The sequence below is a fragment of the Eschrichtius robustus genome, chromosome 5, assembly GCF_028021215.1.
Source record: "Eschrichtius robustus isolate mEscRob2 chromosome 5, mEscRob2.pri, whole genome shotgun sequence".
In the NCBI taxonomy this organism is placed as follows: Eukaryota; Metazoa; Chordata; class Mammalia; order Artiodactyla; family Eschrichtiidae; genus Eschrichtius; species Eschrichtius robustus.
This window is the reverse complement of record NC_090828.1, coordinates 16,049,730-16,074,966: the sequence shown is the minus strand read 5'-3', so window position 1 is coordinate 16,074,966 and position 25,237 is coordinate 16,049,730. Positions and strand designations below refer to the sequence as shown.

The 25,237-nt window shown below is 49.8% G+C and overlaps 1 protein-coding gene across 3 annotated transcripts in view; it reads right to left on the bottom strand.

The window, feature by feature from the left end:
• The window catches only part of PAX3 (paired box 3), a 91,641-nt gene extending 74,446 nt beyond the window's left edge, over positions 1-17,195 (bottom strand). For 2 of the 3 annotated variants that reach the window (XM_068543763.1, XM_068543764.1), the window contains exons 1-4: positions 17,111-17,195; positions 15,625-15,860; positions 14,161-14,290; positions 12,860-12,994 (exon numbers count right to left, since the gene is read on the bottom strand). In XM_068543763.1, coding sequence (XP_068399864.1) covers positions 12,860-12,994; positions 14,161-14,290; positions 15,625-15,860; positions 17,111-17,195 — 586 coding nt within the window. The remainder of the gene's footprint in view (positions 1-12,859; positions 12,995-14,160; positions 14,291-15,624; positions 15,861-17,110) is intronic. The other variant, XM_068543765.1, reaches the window with a different exon arrangement.
• Between the last annotated feature and the right edge of the window lie 8,042 nt (positions 17,196-25,237).

Sequence of the window (25,237 nt, the reverse complement as noted above, 5' to 3'; positions counted from 1 at the left end):
AGAGCCCGTGCTCCGCAACAAGAGAAGCCACTGCAATGAGAAGCCCGCGCACCCCAACGAAGAGTGGTTCCCGCTCGCCGCAACTAGAGAAAACCCGCGCGCAGCAACGAAGACCCAACACAGCCCAAAATAAATAAATAAATAAATTTATTTAAAAAAAATTTTCCAAAATATAACCAATAATTCCAGACACTGAGATCCCATTCACTTGGGAATCATGCAACGGAAAGTTGAAGTGTTTCCCCAGATGAATTCATGGGTCTCTTTTTATTTTAAAAAGTTACAAATCTAAAACTCAGAAGAGAAGGGGCAGCTCTCCCACTGGAACCCCTGCTCCCTGATGTTGAGCCAGTTCCCCAGAGAACGCCTCAGCCTGCTACCTCCTTCACCTGTGTGATGAGAACACTGTGAGGGTGTGCTGAGAATCTAAAGAGTGGTTATTCTGCTGATGTGGACCTGAACACCACTGATTTTATGTGGTCTAAATTTCTGTTGAGAACCTCCCAGCAACCTGACAAACAAATCACAATTTTCCTCGTTGGGATTAATCCTCCCAAGACCCTCCTTCCTACATGGAGAGCTGCATACTTTTGCAGGTAGTAATCAGATGTCACAAATTATGGGCCTGATTCAATCCAAATTATGCACAGAGCCAGGAGAGGGGGGAAAAAAAGCTGCTTTTGATTCTTCTCAGCTCTTTGCAGATGCTCTAAATGCCAGGCCTGTTTACATCCCCAACTGACTCCTCTGGAGTTCCATAAGGCAGTCAGAGGGGAAACAGAAAGAGAACCAGGGTTCCCAGCTGGCTGTTTCTATAGAAGCACAAACAAAAGTTCTAGCATTAGGAAAACACACCTTCCTGCCTTGTGTCTGGCTGAATAGTGCTACATGCAGTGGGGCTGGCTGCAGGAACAGTCAAGAGAGAAGACCTGTTTTTGTTTTTCTGTTATTTTGAAAAAACCGAATCAAGATTTTGATTTTCAAAAATAAATCCTTAGTCCCTAACTTGTTCTCCTGTTTCCAAAAGGCCCAGTCCTAAGAAGGAATGACTTGAAATATTGACTTTAAAATATGTATTGGTGTTCACATCTCCAGTTTTCTCAGGGGGCTTCGGAGAGTGTTGTTTTCTCATATAGTTGGAGCCCAGTTCTTTCTGGTTCATTCTGCAGACTTGAACGTCCAGCTTAGGTAAGCCAGGTACTCAGCAGCACCAACTGAATTCCTGAGCATCAGATTTAAGGGAAAATGGGCTGAAATGATTTGAGGGAGGCAAGGCATGTGCACAAACATAAAAAGTCTTCTGTGCCTAGAAGGGAATGGATACATACCCCTTAAAAGTTCATAAAATTAGAAACTAACCTTTACCAAACTCAAGAAACCCCTAGAGAATCAGGCCAGCACTTTTCAAAAATTAGAAATACAAGACCATGTTTTATTAGACATAATCTGCTCTCTTACTAGTTCAAACCTAATTTGGTAACCCTGAAAGACAATTTCTCTTTTGTAACTAAACAATCAGAATAAGTTAAGTTGTCTCTGAATTGTTCTAAAAACTATCCATAATTTTTCCAGCGCAGAAAGAAAAATAAGAATGCTTAACATAAGTGTACCATTTTTGATGGAGGCGAAGTGAAATAAACAGTAGATAAGAAAAAGAGAATAAAAAGGGGAACCAGTAAGTCAAAGCAAAAAGCTTTCCTTGGATTTAGAGAATGTTACATTTGGAGAAATACCAAAACATTGGAGGAATTTCCTAAGCAGAAATTTCAAACCCTGTGCTCCTACCTACGTACAGTGGTAGAAGGAAGTGTCTCTTTTTTCTTGTACAAGTGGCCACAGGCAAACACGCACACACTCCATGTTTAGTGAGCATTCCTTCACCATTTGTTCTCAATGCAGAACCCAAATTCCACCAAAGCTATCAAAATCACAAATGCCGTTCCCTTTGTCTCTACCACAGAGGAATTATTTTACAAATAAAGTCACACATGTGCCAAATGGTGCTGTTGGATTGGAAACACTCTAAATGCTGTTAAATAAATCATCACTTGTCAATAGGATGGAATACTATGCAGCTATACAAACAGGCTGAGGAGACCCTCAGCCTCTGATGAGGAGTGATTGCAGAGATATAGTCTAAGGTGGAAAAAAAAAAAAAAAAAAAGCAAAGCGCAGAACAGTTTCTACAGTGGGCTACCATTTGTGCAAACAAAAGAGGAGAGAATATTTGTAAGAGAGAAATACAATTGCTTGTTTATGCAGACTCTCTAGAAAGACAGCCAAGATACTGAGGGTCCTGAGTGGGAAGAAGACTTGTCACTGTACGCCCTTTTCTATATTTTGAATTGTGTACAGAGTGTAGGTTTTACCTGGTCAAAAATAAATATGATTTAAAAATACAATCTGACAACGCATGTATTTTTCACTTGAGTGGATGGACGAGAGGGCAATCCTCGGAATAAAAGAACGCTTTCCTTTTTTAGGCTGAGAGTTGGCCCCCATAATCCAGGAGTCCCCTTGCCTCTAAAAGCCTTCAGGGGGCTAGCACAGTCCAGAAGGAAGGCCCAGGGCTCACCAGCGAATTTTTATCAATTCACTGGGGGTCGACCGGCCAAGGAGCCGGGCTGCCCGCTGAGACGCCTAAGCCGTGACAGCTGCGTAAACTGGCGGTGCCCCAGCCTGACCTATTTCAGAGACAGGTCAGCCCAGTGCATGCAGGGATAAGAAAACAACCTTCCTTCTCTCCAGTGGCTGCACTGGCAAGCTGCTCCAGCAGGAGAACCACAGGGCAGGAGCTCTCCAGCCCCCCGCAAGTCTTACAAGCCAGGCTACTTTCTTTTTACCCTCGCATTGCACCCTACTCATCCAGAAGTCCCAAGCTTTGGGGGCTGGATAGAGAGGGAAACTGAATAGAGAGGTCATTGAAATGTATCCTCCAGCTTAACAAACGCTATTTTGGAAAGTTTCCTTAATATTTCTGAACTCCAATTTTAAAGGAGAGGGATTAAGAAGAATCATGCAGAAAGAAAGAAGATGCACACAATCTCACGTGCGGAGCCATAAAGACATTTAAGAACAAGGAAGCAGGCTGAAGAAGGGACACAATGAGAAATTATACAAACACGATTCCACAAAATGAAGGACTGCACCAGGATTTCAGGAATAAGAACGTATGTGTGAGATGCATTTTCAAAAAGCAACTTATTTGTCAGTCCAGTGGAGGAAAAAAAACTTGTGCAAATACACAAACAAAACAAAGTTTGATTTGGAAGAGTTTTAAACAGCCAAGTTAGTCTAAGAGAGAAAAGTAAACTACAGAACAGGAGAAAAAGTAATTAAGAAATATCTTTTGACATCTCAGCAAATGGTTTTCAAATTTTATTATTTTTCAAACTATTAAATCAATATAGTCTATTACATTAAAGAGTTTCTTATAAACTCAATTTTTTGGACTCAGTGAAAGTGAATTTTTTGGTGAGTGTGTGTGTGCTTGTGTGCATGTATGTGTGCTGGTCTTCATTGTCGCTCCTAAGCCTGAATTAAGCTTTTATTTGCCCTTGGGCAGAGCCCATCTGCCAGTAGGCTAGTCACTTTCTGCACGTTCAGAGGGCTTTTTTCCCCACAAGATTTTGAGTTTTCCTGTGAGATCAGTGTAACTTGCACATAACTTGTATCTTCTCATTTTATTCTCATATCACCCTGGGAAATTGGTATAATGTGCCCCCATCTTACCAGACATCAGAACTCAAAGGGTTCACACCCAAAATGTGTTGGTCTCAATTTTAGAGCAAAATCAGTGATGCAAGACAGACTACTTTTACCTTGGGTGCTATGCTCTTATAAGGCAAGCAAAGACATGAAAAAGGACTTTGGGGTGTGTTTAAGTCAGACAAGAAACATTCATTTGTATTTGTGAACCTCAGTCAGGAAACCAGCCAAGTGGGGATTCAGAAAGAAGGAACCTGTTGCTTTTCTTATAATAAAATGAATTGGACCAATTAATTTTCTTTAGTTCAGGTTAAGCTCAACCATGGTAATTGGGAGACACACACACACACACACACACACATACACACACACACACACCCATACCCTGTGGCCAAGATTTTCTTAGTCATGATAATATGTTTGAATACTGGAAGAATTTTAAAATATGTGTTTGAAGATAGACTCTATGAGTCTATAATTGTTTAAAAACAAGATTTTTTTCAAAAAGAAGATAGACCCTATAAAGGAAACAAAAATGACGTTAATACCCCCAGACAATGCCGAAGTAAGTTAATGCCTATATTAGGGTTTGCCAAAAAAAAAAAAAAAAAGATAAAAGATGAGGGGTATGGTGTCTGTGCTCTTAGTTTATCTGTGTACCTATAAAAATCACAAGCCTACAAATGTAGGCTTTCTGTTAAAAATGTAAATTTGTATGTGACCATACAAGCATTGACTATGAAAGTATACAAAAACCAATTCCATGTTGCAAGATAAAATGCACACAGCCATTAAGTTTCCTTTCTTAGCTATTCTACCCTAACTTACTTATTGTTTGCATGTAATGACATAAAGCCAAGTACATTTAATTCTGTACTTGTTTCCAGAAATATGCCTACCATTTGATTATAAAATTTTTTAAAATTTACATTTAAGCCTCCTTAAAACTATACTATTTGAATTCTCAATATGATCCTGGAAATTTTTAATGCTGAAAAATCAGTGGTATTTCCTCTCCCTCAATCCTATGTTAGTCAGCCAAGAAGAGTCTCCCATCCTTGTCACAAAGCATTTTGATCAGCTATTTTAAAATAGAATCCAATGGAATCGGACCCAGAATGAGTGGGAAATTGCTCCTAGAATCAAGAGTTTATATTAATATGCTATTGTAGATACAGTAAAGCTGGCCTTTACTGGGGGCTAAGTTAGGGGCTAAGGGGCAAAAAGTACATAAGAATCAAATCACTAAATGGGTTTAAGGAGACAAATATACGGCTAGTTTGCTATTGCCTGTCATGAGTTCTAGTTTGTTTTACTGGGGAAGATTCATTTCCCAATCACTGCAGTAAGAAGGAGGACATAAAAACTCAGACTACTTACTTTGATTGAGTTGCTTCACCACAAAGAGAAGGGGTTCTTTGTTGTTTTGGGTTTTTTCAACTTAAAATCCTGCAGCTAAAATTTAAATGCTACAAACTTTGTTATATGCAACGTGCAAGGTAAAACTCTTTCTCAGGATTATTTTTTTCCAGGAGAAATGTGCACCAAATCAAATTCGAAATGTTACACCATTGTTCTTTATTAAAATGCAACTACTTCTTTAAAGAAAAGTGGCCATTTCCATGGCAGAAATTATCTGTTAGTCTCTTCTCAGTTTTTATCAGGAAGGAAGGAAAACAGACATTGAAGATATGAATTTATAAGGCCTTTTATTGCTCAAGTGTCTTCAACAACTATTTTCCATGGTTTTCATAGCTCCCTTTGACAATGGTGAAGCTTCTAACTCATCTCTCTTAAATAAATGTTTTATAACGTTAATGGCCATTTTGATAACTGCTCATTTTCCAGTTACAAACTGGAAAGTACATATATTCTGTTCCTTTGAGACCATCACAGAAATGTGGGGGAAGCTTTCTAAAAGGAGAGACGTCCCGATTCCAGCAAAAGTTCAACACTGTTGGAGCTCAGCGTTTGGCCCAACACTGCAAGATAGAGCTGAAAGCTGAGCTGTGCCACTCTCTACCCGAGACTTGCATGAACGGAGCGAGAAAACCTTTCCCAACAGAGCAGAGGATGGTCCTCTGTTCCCACTTTGGTGTGCATCTTCCAAGAGAATGGCAACTTCTGAAATTCCCTTTCACTTTCTCTGATCACAATTCCCCACTAAGGCAGCTAGTGCTTTTTTTTTTTAACAATAATATCAAATGTTTATTTTTTCCAGCCTTATTGAGATATAATTGACATAGCCCGTCACTGAGTCAGTAATTCTGCCTTGGTACTGACATCAGGCCCCACTCAGAGTATGACTCTGCTGTCCCCCTGGCAGTATATGAATACATAGCCTGATATCCAAGGGGGGAAAGTCACTTTAACTCCACATGTAAATGAAACATGAAATATACATATACATGGAAAATGCAGCAAAGAACTCTCTAGCACTGCATCTGGACCCAGGACAAGGTAGTCATAATAGATCTGCACTGACTCATACTTGCAGCTTAATCTGTTTCAGGCAGTTGTCTCACACTGCAATGATTGGGACTATTGCAAAGGACATTTGAGCACAGATAGATTATTAATTAATTGGGAGATTATAATACAAAATGTTAGAAAATACCCACTAATGATTCTGACTCTGTATGTCAAGATTCATCTTGTTCAAGAGTGAATAAGAGTAAAATAAAATAAATGAAATAAAAATAAAACCCTAAGCACAGTTATTTAGTAGTGAAATGAACACAGAGAAAGGGATTCAGAAAATCCCGCACACAGGCAGATCTATGATGCTCAGTTGAATATTCAAAACTGAATCTGGCATAAATTTCACAACCTCAGTTAGAGTGACTCGGAATTTGCAAATTAAGCACAGAGATGGTATTTCCAAAAGAGCCTTTGCATGCATTTTAGCTCTCATAATAAAAGAAAAATCTATCCAAATATATTGAACTCTTAAACAAAACAAAACAAAACAAAACAAAGCCTAACAGTTCATCGAAAAATCAACAGCCAAAAAAGTCATAAAATTATTCAAGGAAATATTTTTCCCAGCATTCAACAGCAGTGCTGAATGTGAATTGGGAAGCTGTGCTGTTACCTCAAATTCCGATGACTCTAGAAAGTGTAACCTACAGGAGAAATAAGTCTTTGTGTGTGTGTGTGCAACTGGGTATAGTTTACTGCCAACATAACTCACAGTGACCGACTTATAAATAAACTCTAACAATACACAAACTATACACACAAACAAACACGTATCTGCTCCTACATTGTAGGAGGTTTAAAAATATGCATGGGATTCATCTAACCATCCATAAACACAAAAATTGTGAAAACATATGTAGAGAAATGCAGTCAATCTAATTCCCAGTTTCCTGTGTATTTAATTGTTCTCCAGCTAGTTTTACACAAAACTCTGACATCTTGCCTTTACGTCATTCCAGCTTGGCAGGTAACTTCAGTAAAACTTCCATATTTAGAAATTTAGTGACATTCAGGATCTTAGTTTCCATGCTTCTCGTCACCTCCCCCCAAACGAGAAGTTATTTGATGATAAATTCACCATCTTAGCCTAAGTTCTAAACAAGAAATCACCATAGGATAATTAAAAACACCCCATGAATCTCTTCTCTGCAAACCTAGGACACGTAACTGGTTTCGGTTCCTATTTCTTAAAGAGAATTCAGTCAATCCTCCTTAGAGGTTTCAGAGGAAAAGGAGGATTTTCCAAGACAGATAAGTTGAAATGATCCTGCTTTGATCTCAGTGGTTAAGAATCCCTCACAATGGAAGATGGCTACTGAGAGGCCGGGATCCCGGCCTTTTAATGCGTAACAATGGTATCAACAAACAGCTACTTAATCAATATTTGGCCAGAGCTGCTGAAAACTTCCTTTTCAGATTTTAATTCCTAGTTGTAAAACAACCCCAGAGCAGCCAGTGAGATAAGGCATTAAACTGACTGCTTAATTGCCTTTTACTGTCTTGTTAGTTATATATGTACATTCTTAATGGTTCTTTAATCTTTATTTACCCACATAAATAAGTTACCTGCCATAGGACTCCACCGAACTGAACCAACCTTCTCTGCCCCAGCCCTGGCCAAACTCTCTCACCGTTTATTGCTGTTGTTGAGGCTTTTAATATTCATTGGCTATTTATTTACGTACAATGTGAGCATTTAACCTCATAGTTAGGAAGGAATTTTTTTTCCCTTAAAAATATATGTATTCGTGAATGTTGAACCTGAGTTCGGTGGCAACGCTTGTATTCACCTGATTAATTTCCGCATATTCCACTCCCTGAACCGAGGCGCACTTGCTGGTTCCACCTCACCGCGCCGATGAGTTTTACTGCACAGCCCTGGGGACTCTTAAATGACCCTTCAGTAATTATTACCCACGTGAAGCCCCTACGTCCCCGCTCCGGTGCTATCAACAAGCAAATCAAACTTCAAAATCAACATACAATTTCAAGCATTGGTTAGAAAATCTGCATGTTTTCAATAAGGCTAGAAAGTGAGTCTACAGCAGTCAACCAAACAAAACAAATCCTCAAAAAATAAAACTACGATCCGAACTCGGGTGTTTCCTTTCAAATCTGTCCAACAGGAAAATCGTTACCGTTATCTCCTTGAAAAGAACACAGCGAGGTGTTTTAATTTAATTCAAGTTTTGATATTTCCAATACATTTTTAAACGGGTGATATTTCCTTGTTGAGTATTGTAAGGGCTTCAGAAAACATGAAATTTACCCCAAAGACATGAGACGACATTGGGGTCAAATTCGTGATTCTGACAAATGGACTCGGAGAGTGGGCCGTCCACTTTAATAAAGGTTCCGATGCCACAAACCTAAGATCTTATAGCCCGTGATTTTAATCTGTGGGAAAGTTCCTCCCTCCCCCGCCCCCGCCTGTTCCCCGCACCGCGCCCCCCACCCCCCGCCCTTTGCCTCGCGCCAAAATGTCCTTCCCTGCTAACTTCAAGGCTGGGGGGGTCCGGGGGGGCGGGTGAGGGAAGAAACGGCCTTCCGCTCCCCTCGATGTCAGTAGCACTCCCGTTAATGATAAAATGTTCTTTTCATGATTCCACTGGAAATGAAATAGTTGCAGGACTTTTAAAACTTGTACATTTTTAATTGCTTTATCTTATGTCCCAATGAAAAGCTGATGTCGTCCTCGTTAATTTTAGAAAAGCTCCTAAGTTTACAAACTCAAGCAAAACTTTTGTCACCTTTACTTTCTCAAATTAAAAAAAGAAAAAAAGCACTGTTTTTCATAAACGTCAAATTGAAAGGGAGCGTTAAAAAAAAGGAGGGTAAGCTCCACCCTACCTATGCTTGGGGTCTCTTGGCGCAATCTTTGAAATTGTTGCAAACCTCCCACGCTCACTGGTGATTCTTAAAAGGGGTAAAGTCCTATGAAAGTGTATCTCCAGCCCCAATCAAAACATCAATTTGGCAATCTGGCCTCTCTCCCCCTGCACTCCCGAGCTGCCACTTCAAAGCCGCAGCAACAAGTCAGTAATTGTAACTTTGCATCTAAATATTTAAGCGAGAGTCTTGCAGTCGCGTGTCCATTTACAGTCCTCATCTGTGCTCTAATTCCATTACGGCACAAAGCAAAAATGTTTCCCAAAACTCACAAACAGGAAAAGCGTCACCCTGCTGCTGCTGCCGCTGGAGAAGGAGGAGGAGGAGGAGGAGTTGATGAAGGCGCAGTTTCTATTGATTAGTCACTGCTTTTGTGTTAAGGGCTTTCTTTAAAATAAGAAAAAAATGGGGGGAGGTTGCAGAAATTTCACTAATGTGAGCCTCAGGCAAGGAAGGGGGAAAAAAGAGGAGAAGAAGAGGGCGGGGGAGGCGGGCTGTGTCTAGATGAAAGTGAGAAGGACATAAAGGAGGCAATTGAGTCGGCTGCAGCCCGGCGAGCTAAGCTTCGAGCCGGCCGGAGCGCAGGGGAGGGGGCGGCGCGGCGCTTTGGCGCAGGGCGCAGGAGTGGGGGCCGGCCCATTGTGGCGGCGCCCGCGGGCCAGCTCCGCAGCGCCGGGGGAGGAACAGAGACGCCTATTGAGTGGCCGCAGCGCGGGCTGTGCCCACAGCCCCAGTTGCCGCGACCGGGGCTAGGTTCCTACCGCTGCGCCTGCTCGGCTCTTGGGGAGGGGAAGGGTGTGTGGGGAGGGGGGTGTGGGGGGAGATGAGAAGGGTGCTGGGGGGGTGTTCCTGGCTGCCCTACCCTCTCCTTCCATCCTGGCAAAAGAGCTGGAAGCAAAGATCCAGGAGGGGCGCACAGCGTCTGTTGCGCGCCTAGGGCGCACGGGCCTGAGCGCCCCGCGTCGGTCCGAAGCGCTGCTCTTGCATTGGGCGAGGGACAGGGCAAAGTTGGGAAGGTGAAAGAGGCCATCCAGAAGAAAGGACAAGACCCTGGAGAGAAAAACGAGGGCCGTTCTGACCTCTTTCAGGGTACCTCTCTCCCTGTGTCCCAGTCTCTAACAAGTAGAGAGAGGTACTCGGGAAAGCCAGTCTCAGAAACATCCGGCAGGCCGGAAAGGAAGCTGGAACCTCCAGAGAGAGCGCGCCGCCCTGATCATGACACCCAAACGTCCGTCCCTCCTCAGCCAGGCTCCTCCTGCCCCGCCTGGGAGCTCAGGGCCCTTTATCAACATTCAGTCTATTATCCAAGCGGGGCAGCCTGGGACTTTTGCGGCCCAAAGGATAGAGGGAATTTGGGGTTTTTTTTTTTTTTGAGGTTTTGAAACTTCCCTTCAAACTACACTCCACTCTGTCCTTTCTCTGGGCCCCTCTTGTCCTCCAGGGCTCATCCGGAAAGGGAGCTAGAGGCACTGAAGAGACTGACGCTGCATCTTCCCTGACAACCCCAAATTAAATTAGACTTCAGCCTCCGAGTTGTGTGTACGTGTGTGTTTTCAACGGTTCAGCCCCCTCTGGGGAGAATACTCTGATTTTAAAACTGGCAGCAATTGCCCTTGAATGGCAGCGGGCCCAGCTAGACGGCCCAAAAGACTAGAAACATTTTGTAGGTGAAATGGCCACTTTTTCCACGCTGGAAAGTCCATAAAACTTCCTGGCGCAGCAGCTATTGGGGCTCATTGAATAATTCATCCCTCATTGCAAGCCCATAATGTCTATTCTCGGCCCTTTGTGGGGCTGTTTTCTCTTCTTTTCTCCTTGAATTATAAAAAGGTTGCCTTCCTTTGTTCACATCAAGCTGCTGCGAGCCGGAGCTTTGTCTGGGCCGAGCTAAAGTGTGAGTTTCAATGGACTCTCCAGGCTTTGTCTCCCAAGTTCATCTCCAAGTGTAGATTGTGTAGAGAAGGCCTTCTTTGTAAAAGCTGGAAAAGTTGTACAAATGTTTGACCAGCTCATTTGGGGCGTTTTGTCTCCTGGGCCTCGGTTGCCAGTGCTGCGAGGAAGCTGTCGAGCTGCGGAGCGGGCGCCTCCAGCAACAAGTAGCAAAGCCTTGCCACCCTTCACCCCCCCTTCCCAAGCCTCTCCTACCCTCTGGGCTCATTGCCCCGCTGCCTGCAGGGGCCCGTTAGGTTTGGGGTTGGCTGGTTTCTCGCCTTCTTCCCTCCCCAGCACCTCCATGATGCATCTAGACCTAGAATAAAAGCTGGGGTCTGTTCTCAGAGACCAGGGCAGAAACGCACCCCTCCAAAAGTAAGGGCTTAAACTGAGTCCATGTGAGGCCCCTGCTTTAGAAGCAGGGAAGCAACAGCACACGTATCTCCCCTGCCCAACCTGCCGTGGTTTTGGTGTCTTTTCTTGATTGCCTGTGTGTGCCAGGGCATCTAGGCACCTGTTTATCGCTGAAATCTGTGGTTCGGATTTACAACATTGAAATCTGGGTCCCTTCGAGGTTGTGTACAGAGTTTGCATTGATTTGTAAAGCTGCCGCTCCGGAGGGCCAGCGGTCCGCCCCGGAGTTGAGCAATGAAGGTAAAAGAAGCGACCACTTTCCCGACCCACAGTCCTACCCTGTATGCCACCGGCTGACGGCCCAGACCCAGCTGGTCGAAGTGGGTGACCGCTCCCAGCCCACCTGGAGAGCCGCCTGCCCTTCTAGGGCAACTCAAAAGTCAACTCAGCCCAACGAAGTCCCGGCCCCGGGCGAGGGAAGGCCACGCCTGGGGGAGGGGGGCACCTGGCAACTCCCGGCCCTTTGTGCTTTGGAAGAGGTGCAACCACCCCCAAGGCCAAAAGTGCTGAGACGCAAACCGGCTGAGACTCTCCTGCTGCCATGAACCCTTCCAGGTTCAACTCCCACGGGGTTGACTTTCTTTTGTGGGAGTGGGCATACCTTTAGAGTCTGAAGACAACCCGCAGGCTGCACTTATGACTCCGCGGGGTAGATTCCCTCTTGAGGCTGACAGATCGCAGCCAACAAGAAGACAATGGTCCGCACCCCTGGGCGGAGAAAGGGTGCCGGCACTGTGAGCCCAAGAACCCAGACCCCCTCGGTTTGTAACCCAGAGCTTAGGCTTGTTTTACTTCCCAGACACGCACAGCTCAAACCCTACCGCATTTGAAAACCAATTTAAAACAAACAAAAAAACAGCCAACTTACAGATGTACCTTTATAAGGCAATCAACGTGGTGCAACCTTGGGACCCCACTGCCTTAAAGAGTTTTGAGCCTCTCTCTCTCTCTTGTCCTCGTTCCCGTCCCTCTCCCTCTCTCCCTCTCCGCGCCCCCCTCCTCTGATGTGGAAACCCCTTTGGAGACCCGGGCCTTTCCTAAGGGCGGAAAAAGTTCCTTTAACCTCCGGAGGCTCACGGACTGCCCCAGCCTCACAACCGCTCAGAGACGCCCAGTCCGGTACCCCAGAGGGCAGGAGGGTGGCCCCGCACCCAGACCGCAATTTGCAGTTCTGCCTTCCGTGGGGCTGCGAGTGGTGTGGAGGAAAGGTTTAAAAATAGAAGAAAAAAAAAAAGAAGAAGAAAAGATTTTTGTGTTCACTGTAAGTGCGTCTCTGGTCTTTCACTTGAACGCTCTTACCCGGGTGCAGGGGATACGAGCGAAAAGGGACCTTGACACGAGCGGGGCTGCGCCGCCCTCAGGACCCCAGCGTCAGAGCGCGGAGTTCGGGGAGGCGCAGGCCCCCCAAGGCGCCGCCCAGCGCGCCGCCGCTTACCTCGTTCGCTCAGGATGCCGTCGATGCTGTGTTTCGCCTTCTTCTCACTCTCCTCTGCCTCCTTCCTCTCCAGGTCGGCCTCCTCCTCCTCGCCTTTCCCGAATTTACTCCTCAGGATGCGGCTGATGGAACTCACTGGGGGCAGAAGGAGGAAGGGGGCGCTTACGACTGAGACCTGCAGGGCCGCGCTGCAAGGGGCCCCCCGGCCCCCAGTCGGGGTACGGGTGGGGGGGCCTAGAAGGCCTACCCTGCACAGCTTGCTTCCGTCTCCTCCAGCGTCTTTGGGGATCCTCGTCCTTCTACACCCCGCCTCACCCTCCCACTCATACCCCCCATCCCATAATCGGCCTCTAGGAACAGCGAGCCGGGAGCCTGGAAAGCTCGCACCTCCAGGTTAGGGCCGGGAACCGCGGTCTCGGTCCGCTCTCCCCAGTAGGAAGTTTCCCTCCTAGACTCCACAGACGGGTCTCTAGATCTCCAATCTAAGAGATTTCTCCCGCCAGCCACACTGCACCGCCTCAACCTGAAGGCATTGCGCCCCGCGGTTCGCGGTAAGGCAGGAAGAACCAGAGCGGACCCGTCCCCTGCAATTCAACTTTTTTCTTTTTTTTTTTTTTTTTCTTTGAGGCCATACAGGGTTTAAATTTCAACTGCAGAATCGTTTCCTATTGTAAAAGTCAAAAGAAAATGCACTCTCCCCCATTTATTTTTTCCAGATTCCAGTCTGGTAAACAAATCCATGCTCCGAAATATCTCGTTCTCGCAGGGGGGAAAAGGGAGTTTCCTTTTAATTAAAAACAAACCCGCGCGCCCTCGCCTGCGCTCGCCCCTCTTCTCCCTCCGCCTCCCCCTGGCCGCCGGGGGCGCCGGATGGGCCCTGGGACTCGGGAAAAAATCCCGGCCGTTGCCGAAGCCTCCCCTCCTTGGCGCGCACGGTGAAGTCTCGGTTGGCGCGGCCCCATCTCCCTTCGGTTAGGATTACCAAAACATTTGTTTCTCTTTAAAAGGGAACATCAATATTAATAAACGCTTGGCCTCCGCCTCGCGTTTCCTGCCCTGCCTCTTCGACAGAAATCCTCTTTGGGGAGCCCTCAGCGGCGGGCTCTCAACCCCAGGACAAGCAGCTCACCACTCCCTCCATAAAACGCCAAAAACGTCTAGCTCGTAAATATTTCAGAGCCCTGGGAGGGGCCGTCTTCCGATCGCCCAGATCGATCATTGGGGTGATTATGGTTCAGATGGCCCGCCCGGGTAAAAGCGACTGACGCCTCGCCCCAGGAAGACGTTAATGAGCCTGGTACCTGAGGGTACGGTGTTTCGATCACAGACCGCGTCCTTGAGTAATTTGTCTCGAATTTCCCAGCTGAACATGCCTGGGTTCTCTCTTTTGTATTCCTCAATTTTCTTCTCCACGTCAGGCGTTGTCACCTGCTTTAAGAGAACAGGCAGGCAGGCGTTGGTACCCAGTCCTCTGGGCCAGATGTGGCGGCCGCACCGCCTCGGGCCTGGAGGGACGCTCCTTCGTGCGCCCCCTGGGAAGGTCCCTCTGCTTAGCAAAAGGACCCCTGCTCTCTGAGGCAGTATACTTTAGAAAGGGGCAGAGAGGAAACCATCCCACCCGGAAGCAGCCTGGGTACTCTTCTCCCCAGATCAGTCCCTCAGTCGGCTTAAAATAAGAAGAGGTATGACATATTGGAAGGGGCGTACTTTCTGATCCATGGAAATAAAGAAAGGCAGCCCCTTACACTGAATCAACACGAAAACGAAACTAAAAAAGGAATGCTTGAAAGAGGAGCAGAAAAATCAAGTTAGACCTGCAACTTGGGCCTTTCCAAAGGAGCACAAGATTTTAGCTAAGGTGAAGACCAAAATGAAATGCAAAAGGTGAGCGTCCAGATTTTTTTAAAATTAGAGAGGATAGCAAATATGGATAATTTTAGAGACTGGCTCTTTTTTTCCCAATAAAAAGCGTTTCCAGAGATTCTTAGAGAGGTTGCAAGGGGGGCTGGCATGGCAGGAGGAGAGGCGGTTGTCTGGAAGTCTTCAGTTTACCAGAACCCTCCTTTTGGTTTTGCCCTGTGGCAACTAGAAAATTATATTGGATTTTCCCCACATCCAGAAGAAAAGGCAGACCGTATACAATCCCCTCCCACTCAGCCACAGCCAGTGTGATTCTCTTTCCTTTTTTAAGGAGAACCAAAATAATTTGAGGATAGCACCGAACTACCTTTTAAAAGCCAAGTCATTGGCTCATTGCAAAGAATACAAATCACCCTGGCTTTTGACTCCTTGAAGACAATTTGGACTGGAGGCGACTGGGGATGGGAGTTGGGAGAGAAACCATTAAAAATCAAAAGTGGTTCCTTGGATTCGTTTTGGAAAAGGCAGTGCAGTGGCTGGGAGCTGGGATGATACTTGGGGAAGAAACCAGCAACAGGTGGGCACATACAGTTTGCACACTTTGGGTGTTTGCCTATTAAAATAATTTGATGGGGATTCCAGGACTCTGAGGCATAAAAAACAAATGCTTTATCACCTTTGCAAAAAGGCTGGAGTTTTTCCTTAGCATTTATCAAGGAGCTCCAGCTAAGACAGCACTCTAGCCGCTTCCCTTCAACCCCCAATACACACACACACACACACCTTCTCAGATTTGGATAAACTCCTCAGAAAGCCCCAGATGTCAGCCCTTGCCCCCTGCCCATTCTTCCCTAACTCGGGACACTGCAGGCAGGAGGCCTCCAGGGCCAGGCCCACGCGCTCACCTTGGGCTTGCTGCCACCGATGGCGCCGGGGCGGATGGAGCCCGTCTCCTGATATCTGCACAGGATCTTAGAGACGCAGCCGTGGGACACACGCAGCTGACGGGAGATGACACAGGGCCGGATGCCGTGGTGGGCCATCTCCACGATCTTGTGACGGATGTGGTTGGGTAGCGGCCTGCCGTTGATAAATACACCGCCGAGCTGGTTGACCCGGCCCTGGCCGAGGGGGGTGGACACTGACAGCACAAGGCGAAGAGAGAGACGCCCAGAACGTCATTTCGGGAGAGCAGAGAGCAGCCCAAAAGATGAACCCACCTAATTTCTCACTCCTCTGGCCAATCGCCATGTTACAGCCTCAACACTGAAATTACTCCATTCAGGCTCCCAGCCGCAGACCCTGTTTCAACTACACTTGTTCAAATTATTAAGCAATTCAGGTGCACATAATCTCTTGTGAAGGGAACAACCAGGGCAAAATAACTCGCTCCAGTGAAACTGTCTTCCCTTTGGGCCCAGGAAAGGGGACAACTTGTGGGGGGAGACTCTGAGGCTGGAACAGCCTCCTGGCAGAAAGATGTTCACCCAGGGCTTCTCGAAGTCGCACTAAACTCTGTCTAATTGGGGCAGCTTTCTTTCGAAGGGACTTGGAGGAGCTGACAGCCCTTCGGGTTTCTGGCTAAGAGGGCCGCAGGCAAAGGTCAAAGAGGGTCCTGAAAGCAAGCCGCAGGTGTCAGTGCGTGTCACCTGTTACACCTCGGGACAGAGACGACAGTCGGGTCTGCTCGCAGGTCCCCTCGCCTCCGCTGGTGCCCTGGATATCACATCCTACTCTGCACTGAGGGCCAAGGCTAGGCGCCACCCTGCCAGCATCCCGGCTCGGGCGCCTCAACCTCGCAAATTGCCTAGAAAGTTTCGGGCTTGCAAATCCTCTTGCCTCCCTGGGATTCCGGAACCTTCAGGCTAACTGAAAGGCAGTTCCCCAAACGGGTTGTGGAAACTTCGAGATGCCGCTGGAGATGAATGGAACTCTAATTAATGAATCAATTAATACTAAATTTTCCAAACACCACCACAACTTTGTAGCGGCAAGAAAATCCTTCCAGAATTAACAAAAGTTTAGCAAACATGGGAGCAACCGGGACAGTTCTGAGATGCCTTCGGGTGGACAAAATGCCGAGAAGTTGCTTTCCGGTACTCAGAAGCCGCTGATCCTTTCCCCACCACGGCATTTCCAAAACAACAGAGCAAAGCGGAACGGCCCAGGAACAGGCCTGACGGCCAAGCTCCGCGGAGTTGAGGAGAGAAGGGCGCTTCGTTTGCCCAGAGAAAATCGAGTCGGGATCTCGCCCGACTGTTCCCTCCTGGGGCGGGGGTACCCCGGGAATGGGCTCCTGGACGCGCCAAAGGAGCTTGTGGAGACCCGGGGCTGAGTGGAGCAGCCCCGCCGCGGCCCCGGGGTCTGGGCGGCGCTGAGGCCCTTTCTTACCTTCCAGCGGGAACCCGCTGCGCGGGTAGTTCTGCCCCGGGCCCGGCCGCATCATCCTGGGCACAGCTCCGGCCAGTGTGGTCATCCTGGGGACAGCGCCGCTTGGAAATTATATCCAGGTGAAGGCGAAATAGAAAGATGAGAGAGGCGCTGGTGACCCTCGGCAACTCCCCCGAGCGTGGAGAGCCCCTCCCCAAAAAGACTGGAGAGAGAGGAGGGACACGGGGAGGGGGCTGCTCGCTCCTAGTCCAAAGAGAGGCTCGAGGTGGAACCGGGGAAAGGGGCGGGCAGGGAGGCCCCGGAGTCCAGGATCCCGAGCCCAGGGCGGAAAAGTTGGGTGCGAAGCTGGGCGAGCGGCGCCGCGGCTGGGAGCGCTGGGGAGGGGGCTCGGAGCGCCGCGACGAGCCGAGGCGGGGGGGGGCCGGGGGCGGGTGCGCGGCCGGCCTGAGTCTCCTCCCGTCGTGACACCGAGTGCGGGGATCCGGGCTCGGGAGCATTTATTAGTTCTTTCACCCAAAGCTTGGTCAGGAGCCCTGAGCTGCGATTGGCCGACGGGGAGACCGTCCCGGGTGGCGGAGACACGCGCTGATTGGGCGACAGCGGCCACTTTCTCTTCCCATCCCCGGCGGCGCCGAAGCCTCGGCAGGCCCGGAGAGGAACCTGCGCTGCGCCTCTTCCCCGGGGAAGACAAGGGTACACCCACGGAAACAGGGAGAGCCAGTCCGAGGGAGATGGCAGCTGCTGAGACTGGAGAGGGGTCCGCATCTGTCTGTCTGTCATTCTATGTGTGTCTCTCTCCTTGACTTTCTATTTCTCCGTCTCCTTATCTCTCGGTGTGTATCTCTGTGTGTCTTTCTCTGTCTGTGACTCTTCCTCTCATTCCATCTCTCTGTGTGTCTCTATGTCTCTGTTCTTCTACCTGCGGCTCTGCCTCGCGCCCATTTTTCTTGGCTTACTTGCCAATGAAGGGGGTGCAATTACAATAAGAAGGCATTGGAGCCCCCAGACATCTGTAGTCTTCCTTCCTCTGGTCCATGCCCCTTGGCACAGGCTTATTATGAGGGTCTTCCCTATGGGGTTCCTCCCAGGAAGAGTCCAGAGTGTGCTGATAAGTTCTTTTGTCTTCACAGTCTGGGGGCAGGGATAGTGTGAAGCTTAGGTAGTGGCCGGAGGCCCCACTACTGGCTAGTTGAAGGCTGGGGAAGGGAGGAGAAAGAAAAAGGTCTCCTCTTCTTGATTAAAAAACCCTCTCTAGGAAGCCCCAGCTCTAAATCTGGAGGTATAGATTCTCCAATGCTTTGGCAGAGATGCATCTATATGTTAAAGTTTTGCCCGGCTGCAGCATTTGTTCTCAGGAATTTATTATGGTATTCAGACTAAACTGCTGGAAAAATAAAAGGAGCAAAGTCTTGGCTAGGAGCTGAAGTGTCCCCAGCAGGATATGACGCCAGGAGTGTTGTAAAGACTGTCTGTCCTTAGAGAAGGTGCTATTGTGCATAGCCTTTTATTTATAACTTGGTAAGTGCCAGCGAACTCGCCTCCTTTACACCCCCGAGTGCCAGCCCCGCGCTCTGCACTGCGCTTTATTCGCTCGAGTCTATTCAAGGACTGTCACTCCGGGCCTGCGAGGTATTCAGGGCCTTAATCAATCAAAAGGATGAGAATCAGGCAGGTTTTTCCCTTTGAAATAAAGGAAACAATGACTTCTGGGCTTCAAGTTCCCCCTTTTCCTTTTACGATTTTTCAATTTTTTCTGCACTGGAGTTCTCCACCCTCTCTCTCCTTCCCCTTTCCCTTAACTCACTTGACAGTTTTCACATGAACTCGGGCCCCCAAACCCAACTCCCCACCCCCTAATTAAGGCAAACTAAGAAGGCAAGATGGAGGGGGGAGTATAGCTGCTCAACCGTCTGTGAGTTGGCTCTTCAAAAATCCACTCGCAAGTGGGAAAAGCAGGCAGCTTTCGGCTCTACCCAAAGTCAAAAGGTTTGGTTGACCCTCTGAGCAAGGGGAGACCAGCCTCTGGAGACACCAGAAAAAGTCTGGACATTCCCTCACCCACCCAAGTGGGGAGGGCCCCACGTGCATTCATAGTACACAGGAGGGACGCTGCTTAGAATGCAGCCCTGTTCAACCTGGTTTTACATAAAATGATTCAATTTGTCAAGGGGACAACTTTCTCAGTTCCTTTTTGCACACTTGGGGGCCACAAAAGCCTGTGTCCTGTTTCCTAAGCTACTTCTCGAGCTAGACTTTTTCCAAGTTTTCTGTCTCCAAAGGTTGAGTGGAGCAGCCAGAGCACTTTCTAGGGTCACCCGTCCTTGTTGGAGGAGGGAGATCCCAAAGTGTGTTTCAAGAGGGCAAAGGCAGACTCAACTCACAGTTAAAAGGAACCCTGGGACCCGCGGCAACGAGGGGTTAAAGAACGTCCAGGACTGAGTCTCATTGGTTTTGGAGCCGAGGGCTACGTCTTCAAGCCCTCCCCGTGGACCCAGTGCTCTCCCGCGGGGCGTGCTCTCTCTCGAGAGCCCTCAGATCCGTGGAGGGATGTGCTTGCCGCAGACTCGCTCTCCCGGGTTTCGTGTCCTCCCAATTGTAGAGCCAGGAGGACCTTTGAATGGAGGTGGTGCAGGTTGAAACAGATTTCTTTCGAGGGCCCATAGGTGCCCGTCCAGTAGGCACATCCATAAACCGACCACCACTTGCTTTAAAAATGTACAAATGGAGACGGGGCGGGGTGGGTGGCGGGGAGGGGGGGCTGGCGGCCTGCAGCCCAGGAGTCTCTTTGCTGGCCTCTCCCCTGCCAGACCGCTCTGAGGTATATATGTAGCCAGAAGATTAACTCGGCTCTTCCTCACCCTGGCAGCAGCCAGAGGACCCTGAAGACCCAGAGACGGGTGGGAGGGCATCCTCAGGCTCCTGGCAGCTGGGCCGGTCGGGCTGCAGGGTCACTTCCGAATTCCCCAGAGTCCAAATTCCCTGAGGTTGGTATCCCCAAGGTCTGACTTGGGAGGGCCAGGACAGCGATGTTGGCTGAGACTCCCTGGCCGGTGTTGCCCACTCGCAGTCAGGCCAGACCAGGCGGGGCGGGGAGGGGGAGGCGGGGTGACCAATAGGTCACCGGAGGGTGGGGTGGTTCCCAGTTTCCCAGGCTGGTTTCTAAAGAAAGCACCCGATTCTACATGCCAGCCACTCCTTCCCTATCTCGGAAGCTTGGGCCTCCCCTTACTTCTTTCCAAAGTCTCTCTGGAAGCCGAAGCTACACCCACACCTGACTCCCCAGAGCAGGAAGGGGGTCTCCACCAGGGCACCTCCCCTGCCGGGAACCTGTGGGCCACCGAGTCCCCATTCCACTCACGGGCAAAGGAGTAACCCTGCAGTGGGGTTTGGAAGGCGGGCGCCTGGCCCTGCAGCCCTGAGCCCAGGTTTGGGAGGCAATTTCATTTCCTCAGACTGACAGATTACCCAGAAAGCAGCCAGGAGAGTCTCTAGCTCAGTTCCGTGAAGGAACTGTGGTGTCCACCCGCACACGCACGTGCAAAATGAAACTGGAGCCCTGAGGACAATAGTAGGATAATTCGACCCCAAAAGGAAAATAACTTGCAGCTGCTTCCTCTGCCCCCAGTTTCAGAGGCACTTCAGGTGAAATAGATAGCGGCTGCCCCTCCAAGCCTGTGGGGAGAATGGCCGGTTCACTAGAAGGCTCTCCCTCCCCGCCAGCTTGGATGCCTGGATCCACAGTCCAGTCAGGTTGAGTGGAATCTGCTTTGGGCCAAGTGACACCCTTCAGCCCACAGCCCCGCACTTGTGGACCCCAGGCCACAAGCGTTTCATGGCCCACGGACTTCTTGGGCCTCCGAGAGGAGAGAGACCACTTCATTCTAGCCGGACACAGGCCTTAGGAGGAAATTATGAGCTGTGTAAAATAATGTCCCTGAACTGGAGGGGGTGGTGCCTGCCACCCACACCTTTTTTGCCTTATCTGGAGGGTGTAGCCTCGCGGGGACGCATCCCAGGGTCGCAGGCATCACTCAGGATGCAGTCCGAGGTTTGAGCAAACGCGACGGGAAACCCTCAATTCCACAGAAAGGCTTTCCCGCATTCACCGGGAGGAAATCAGAACGCCAGATCCTGACCACACGCTTCTTGGCCGGATACCAGATTGGTGATTGCTCGGGTAAAACCCGTGGCCCATCGCAGCGCCTGGCTTAGCGACCGTGATCAGGTCCCCAGCTGTTGTTTGTCAAAAGCTTTGGCGCCGCTATTCTCCCCCAGTGGAAAATTAGTCGGGATGGGGTCGGATTTAGGGACTGGATGGGGATCTGCGCATCGCACTGAAATGTGGTGTGGGCCAGCCGCAGTGGTTTTGTCCCTGCGGTGCCCCTGTAGCTAGGGAAGCGGCCCCAGAACATGTGAGCGGGTTCTCAATAAAGAACATATGGTTTGTGAGAAAAGAAGGAAGAAGGAAAAAGAGGAAAGGAAAAAGAAGGGAGAGGAAGAAGTGAGGTGTAAAAAAATATTTTTTGAAAGGCAGTGAGGGAGGGAGAGAATGAATCTCACAGCAGCTTGTCTCCTACAGATGTTCATTTGGTTCTGCAAAAATTATTTTTATGCAAATAAGGAAGACAAGATGCTAGAGTCTGGGAGAGGGGGGAGAGGTGTCTCATAAAAAATAGAATACATACCCTCTAACCTTCAAAAAGTGTTTTGCCCAACTCGGAAAGGGTATGTGTGTGTGTGTGTGTGTGTGCGTGTGCGTGTGTGTGTGTGTGTTGAAGTTTACAAGAGAAATTCGGTAACTGCTCTGCTGGTGTGTGTATGAGATGCCAGCACACAGGGCCGCGTTTGAAGGGATCCTGGGGTGGGAGAGGGGAGGTAAAGATTAGGGGTCTTGGAAAGGGGGTACTGGCTGGCACTGGGGGCAGTCTGGGCCTTGAGGAGGAGAGGCAGTGCACAGGCCAGATCTGAAGTGGGGTGGGAGCAGAGCTGGGGACGTGGACGTGAGGGCTGGGGGAAGCAGGAGGTCTTCCGGGTTTCCTTGACGTCTGGAGCAGAACGAAGAGCAAATGACCACGCCAGGAACTCCTGCCCCACGGTGCCTGGGGGCGCTTCTGGACACGAAGTGCCCGGACTGTGTGTTCTGCTGGTGTGGGGCGGGAGAGACGTGGAGGGGGCGGAAGGGGAAGGAGTGAAGGGGGTGGACTGACAGGCCTTTCGCTCTGATCAGGCCAGGTCTCTCTCGGACTCCACCGCGGCCCCGGTGACTGAGCCAGCGCCATGAGCCGCCATCGCCTCTCGGCCTGAATCCCTTCAACCCCCGAAGCAAGTTTCTCTGCCAGGTGGATTTTAGAGGGAGGAATGGGAGGCGGGTGACACAGGAGCAAGAAAGATCTGGGAGGCTGTTCAAACCCAGGGTATCTAGCTGAGCCACACTGAGGTCCCGGGAGCCTAAGGCAGCAGAGCTGTGAGTGAGTCCCTGACCTGCGGTTCCCAGGTTTTAAAAGCGGGTCGGGAGCGGGGACTGCACAGCCAACTCGGAGGAGTAAACGCAACAAGTGCGGGGAGCTGGAAGAGACCAGGTTTCCGTGAGCGGAGTCCGGGCGCGATTTGGCTAAAGCCTGAGGAGGGCTGGCAGGGACGGAAGAAGATGATTAGGAAGTGTTGTGCGCAGTCTGCCTCCCGGCCACGCCCACCCACTTCGGGGCGGCCCCTGGGAGCTCACCTGGTACGGAGGAGAGGAGGGGTCCCTTGCCCTGGGATACGTCATTTCCTGACCCCCTCCACCCTTTCAAAGGTGGAGGGGAGGAAGAAGAGAGAAGGAGAAGAAGGAGGAAGAGGAGGAGAAAAGGAGGAGGGAGAAAGAAAGAAAGGAAGGAAGGAAGGAAGGAAAGGAAGGAAGAAAAGAAAAGAGGTCACCACAACCAAAATAGGCTGCCTCAGCCCTTCCAGTCTCTAGATAGGACTTACGCTAAGATCCTTCCTAGTTCTTAAACTTTTTCTCCATCTCCCTTCCCCCAGGAAAACACCTATTTCCTCATCTAAACAAAGTTTCTCTTTTGGGGGATGAACCTTTAATCTAACCTTGGGTTTGGGGACGAGGAGTGGAAGAAAACTTTTGATTTAGAAGTTTAGAGTAAGGAGAATCCCAAGGGAAAACCCTGAAAAGATGAAAACTGACCATCTTGAACTCAAAGTTATGGGAAGGAGCGGCCAGAAGAAGTCTGAGCTGGAGCGAGCGTTGGACAGAAGTGCAGACCCGGCCCTAACCGGCTGCCCAGAGCCCTGTTACAGAAAGCTGTCCCGGGTTCCCTCGGTGGTCCCATGTGCAGGTCACCTTCGTGGCCTTTCTTTTTTTCCCCCCAGAAAACCCTGAGAGAGGCATCCAGGTCCCCAGACCCCCAACGCCCAGCCCCGGCCAAGAGTTAAGACAAGTAGCCCTGAGAGGAATGAGCTTCAGAAAGCCTTTCTTCTTCTTTTCATTTCTAAACGAAATCTAATACTATCTGGCCGCAAAAATATATGTCACTGGACCAGAGTCTGAAAGATTAACATTTGGATATGTAGGAAATGTAATCTGCATGGCTAATTGATTCCCAGTGTATCAGTTTAAAGGATAAAGATCAATATCTACATGATGGATATTGTATTAATAGGGGCATAAATAAAGGCCGAAGAGTCGTTACCAAAACCTTTGAAGCCGCTTCCCGGCTCCTGGGCCCTCCACGCTGCCGGCCACTCGCGGCGTCCCACACCCGCCAGCCCCCAGCCCCTGCTGGGTGGGAAGCACTCGGTCCCCAAACCCGGAGGAAATGTTTCCGGCTAAAGCGGGAGTGTTTTAATGCAGCGAAGCTCAAGAGAGAGACGGCCTTTTTTTCCTAGGCTGTAGCAGGTGGACAGTAAGGCGGGAGAGAGGGTGGTATTTTAGCAAAACGCACCGCTAAGATGCTTAGAAACAGACACAGAAGACTCACGGGGACATACACAGTCACACACGTTCACACACGTGTTCGCACACGCACAGGCACATAGAAATCCACGCACAGGCATACATAGCCACACAGACACACAAACATCCATCCCGAGATGGGTTCACACACAGACACACTCGCACACACGCACATGCCCACGCGGGGGTGGCTTCCCAGCCTTTCCTGTGCGCCTTTGGCCTTAGGGATGCGGAGCTGGCCTCTTTTCTTCCCGCAGGCCCCTCCCTGAGAGCACAGACGGGAGCCCCGGCCGAGCCCAGGGATCAGTGATCCCTGCTCCTGGAAGCCCCCTCTGGACGGGAGGGGGAGCCGTAAGGAGGTGCAGCGGGGAGCGAGCCGGGAGGAGCGAGAGAGGGGAGTGCCCGCCAGGTCCCCCAGCGTCCTTTGAGGAAAGGGAGGGCCACCCCGAGCTAGAGTGATGGCAGACTGGGGGAGGGGGTGTTGAGTCCCAGGGAGTAGGTCCCCGAGACAGCAAGGCGAGGGGAACAGGATGGGGGACACCTCGATCCGGAACGAGAACGCCTCAGTCCGGTGGTGGCCTGGGTCCCAGCGGCCGCCTCCACAGTGCAAAGCCCGCACCGCCGAGCGAATTTTCCACATGCAAATAAATCACCCTTCGCGTCCTCCTCTCCATTCATTAAGAGGGACGTTTCGACAAAACGGGCGTAATCTTTATTAATTACGCAGCGCTCAGTGCGCGGGGCGCATCAATCAGGCCCAAAGCGAAAGTACAGCGGGCGCCTAATCCCTTCCCGGAGCGCCTTTGGGGAAGGAGCCGAGAAGCCAGCGGTGTCCGCATCGTGTCCACCTTTCCCGGCTGGCGCCGCAGTGGCGGCCGGGGGGGACGGGGCTCTCTGGGCCACACCAGGCCTCTCCCCGAGCCCAGAGCCTGCTGCGCGCCCGCCCGACGGTTCCCGGAGCCCCGACAGAGCCCCGTGCCCCCCACGCAGGTCCCTCCCGCATCTGGGCACTCGCTCGTTTACTCACACAGCAACTCACAAGCAGACTCGTTCGAACACACCCCGCGGCCAGTTTCTTCGGCCCCCTGCTCCCCACCCAGCGCCCCACCCTCCTCTTCCCTTGGAGGCTCGCAGGATGAGCCGGACAAAACTCGATTCTGCGGAGCCCGAATGAGACGGGT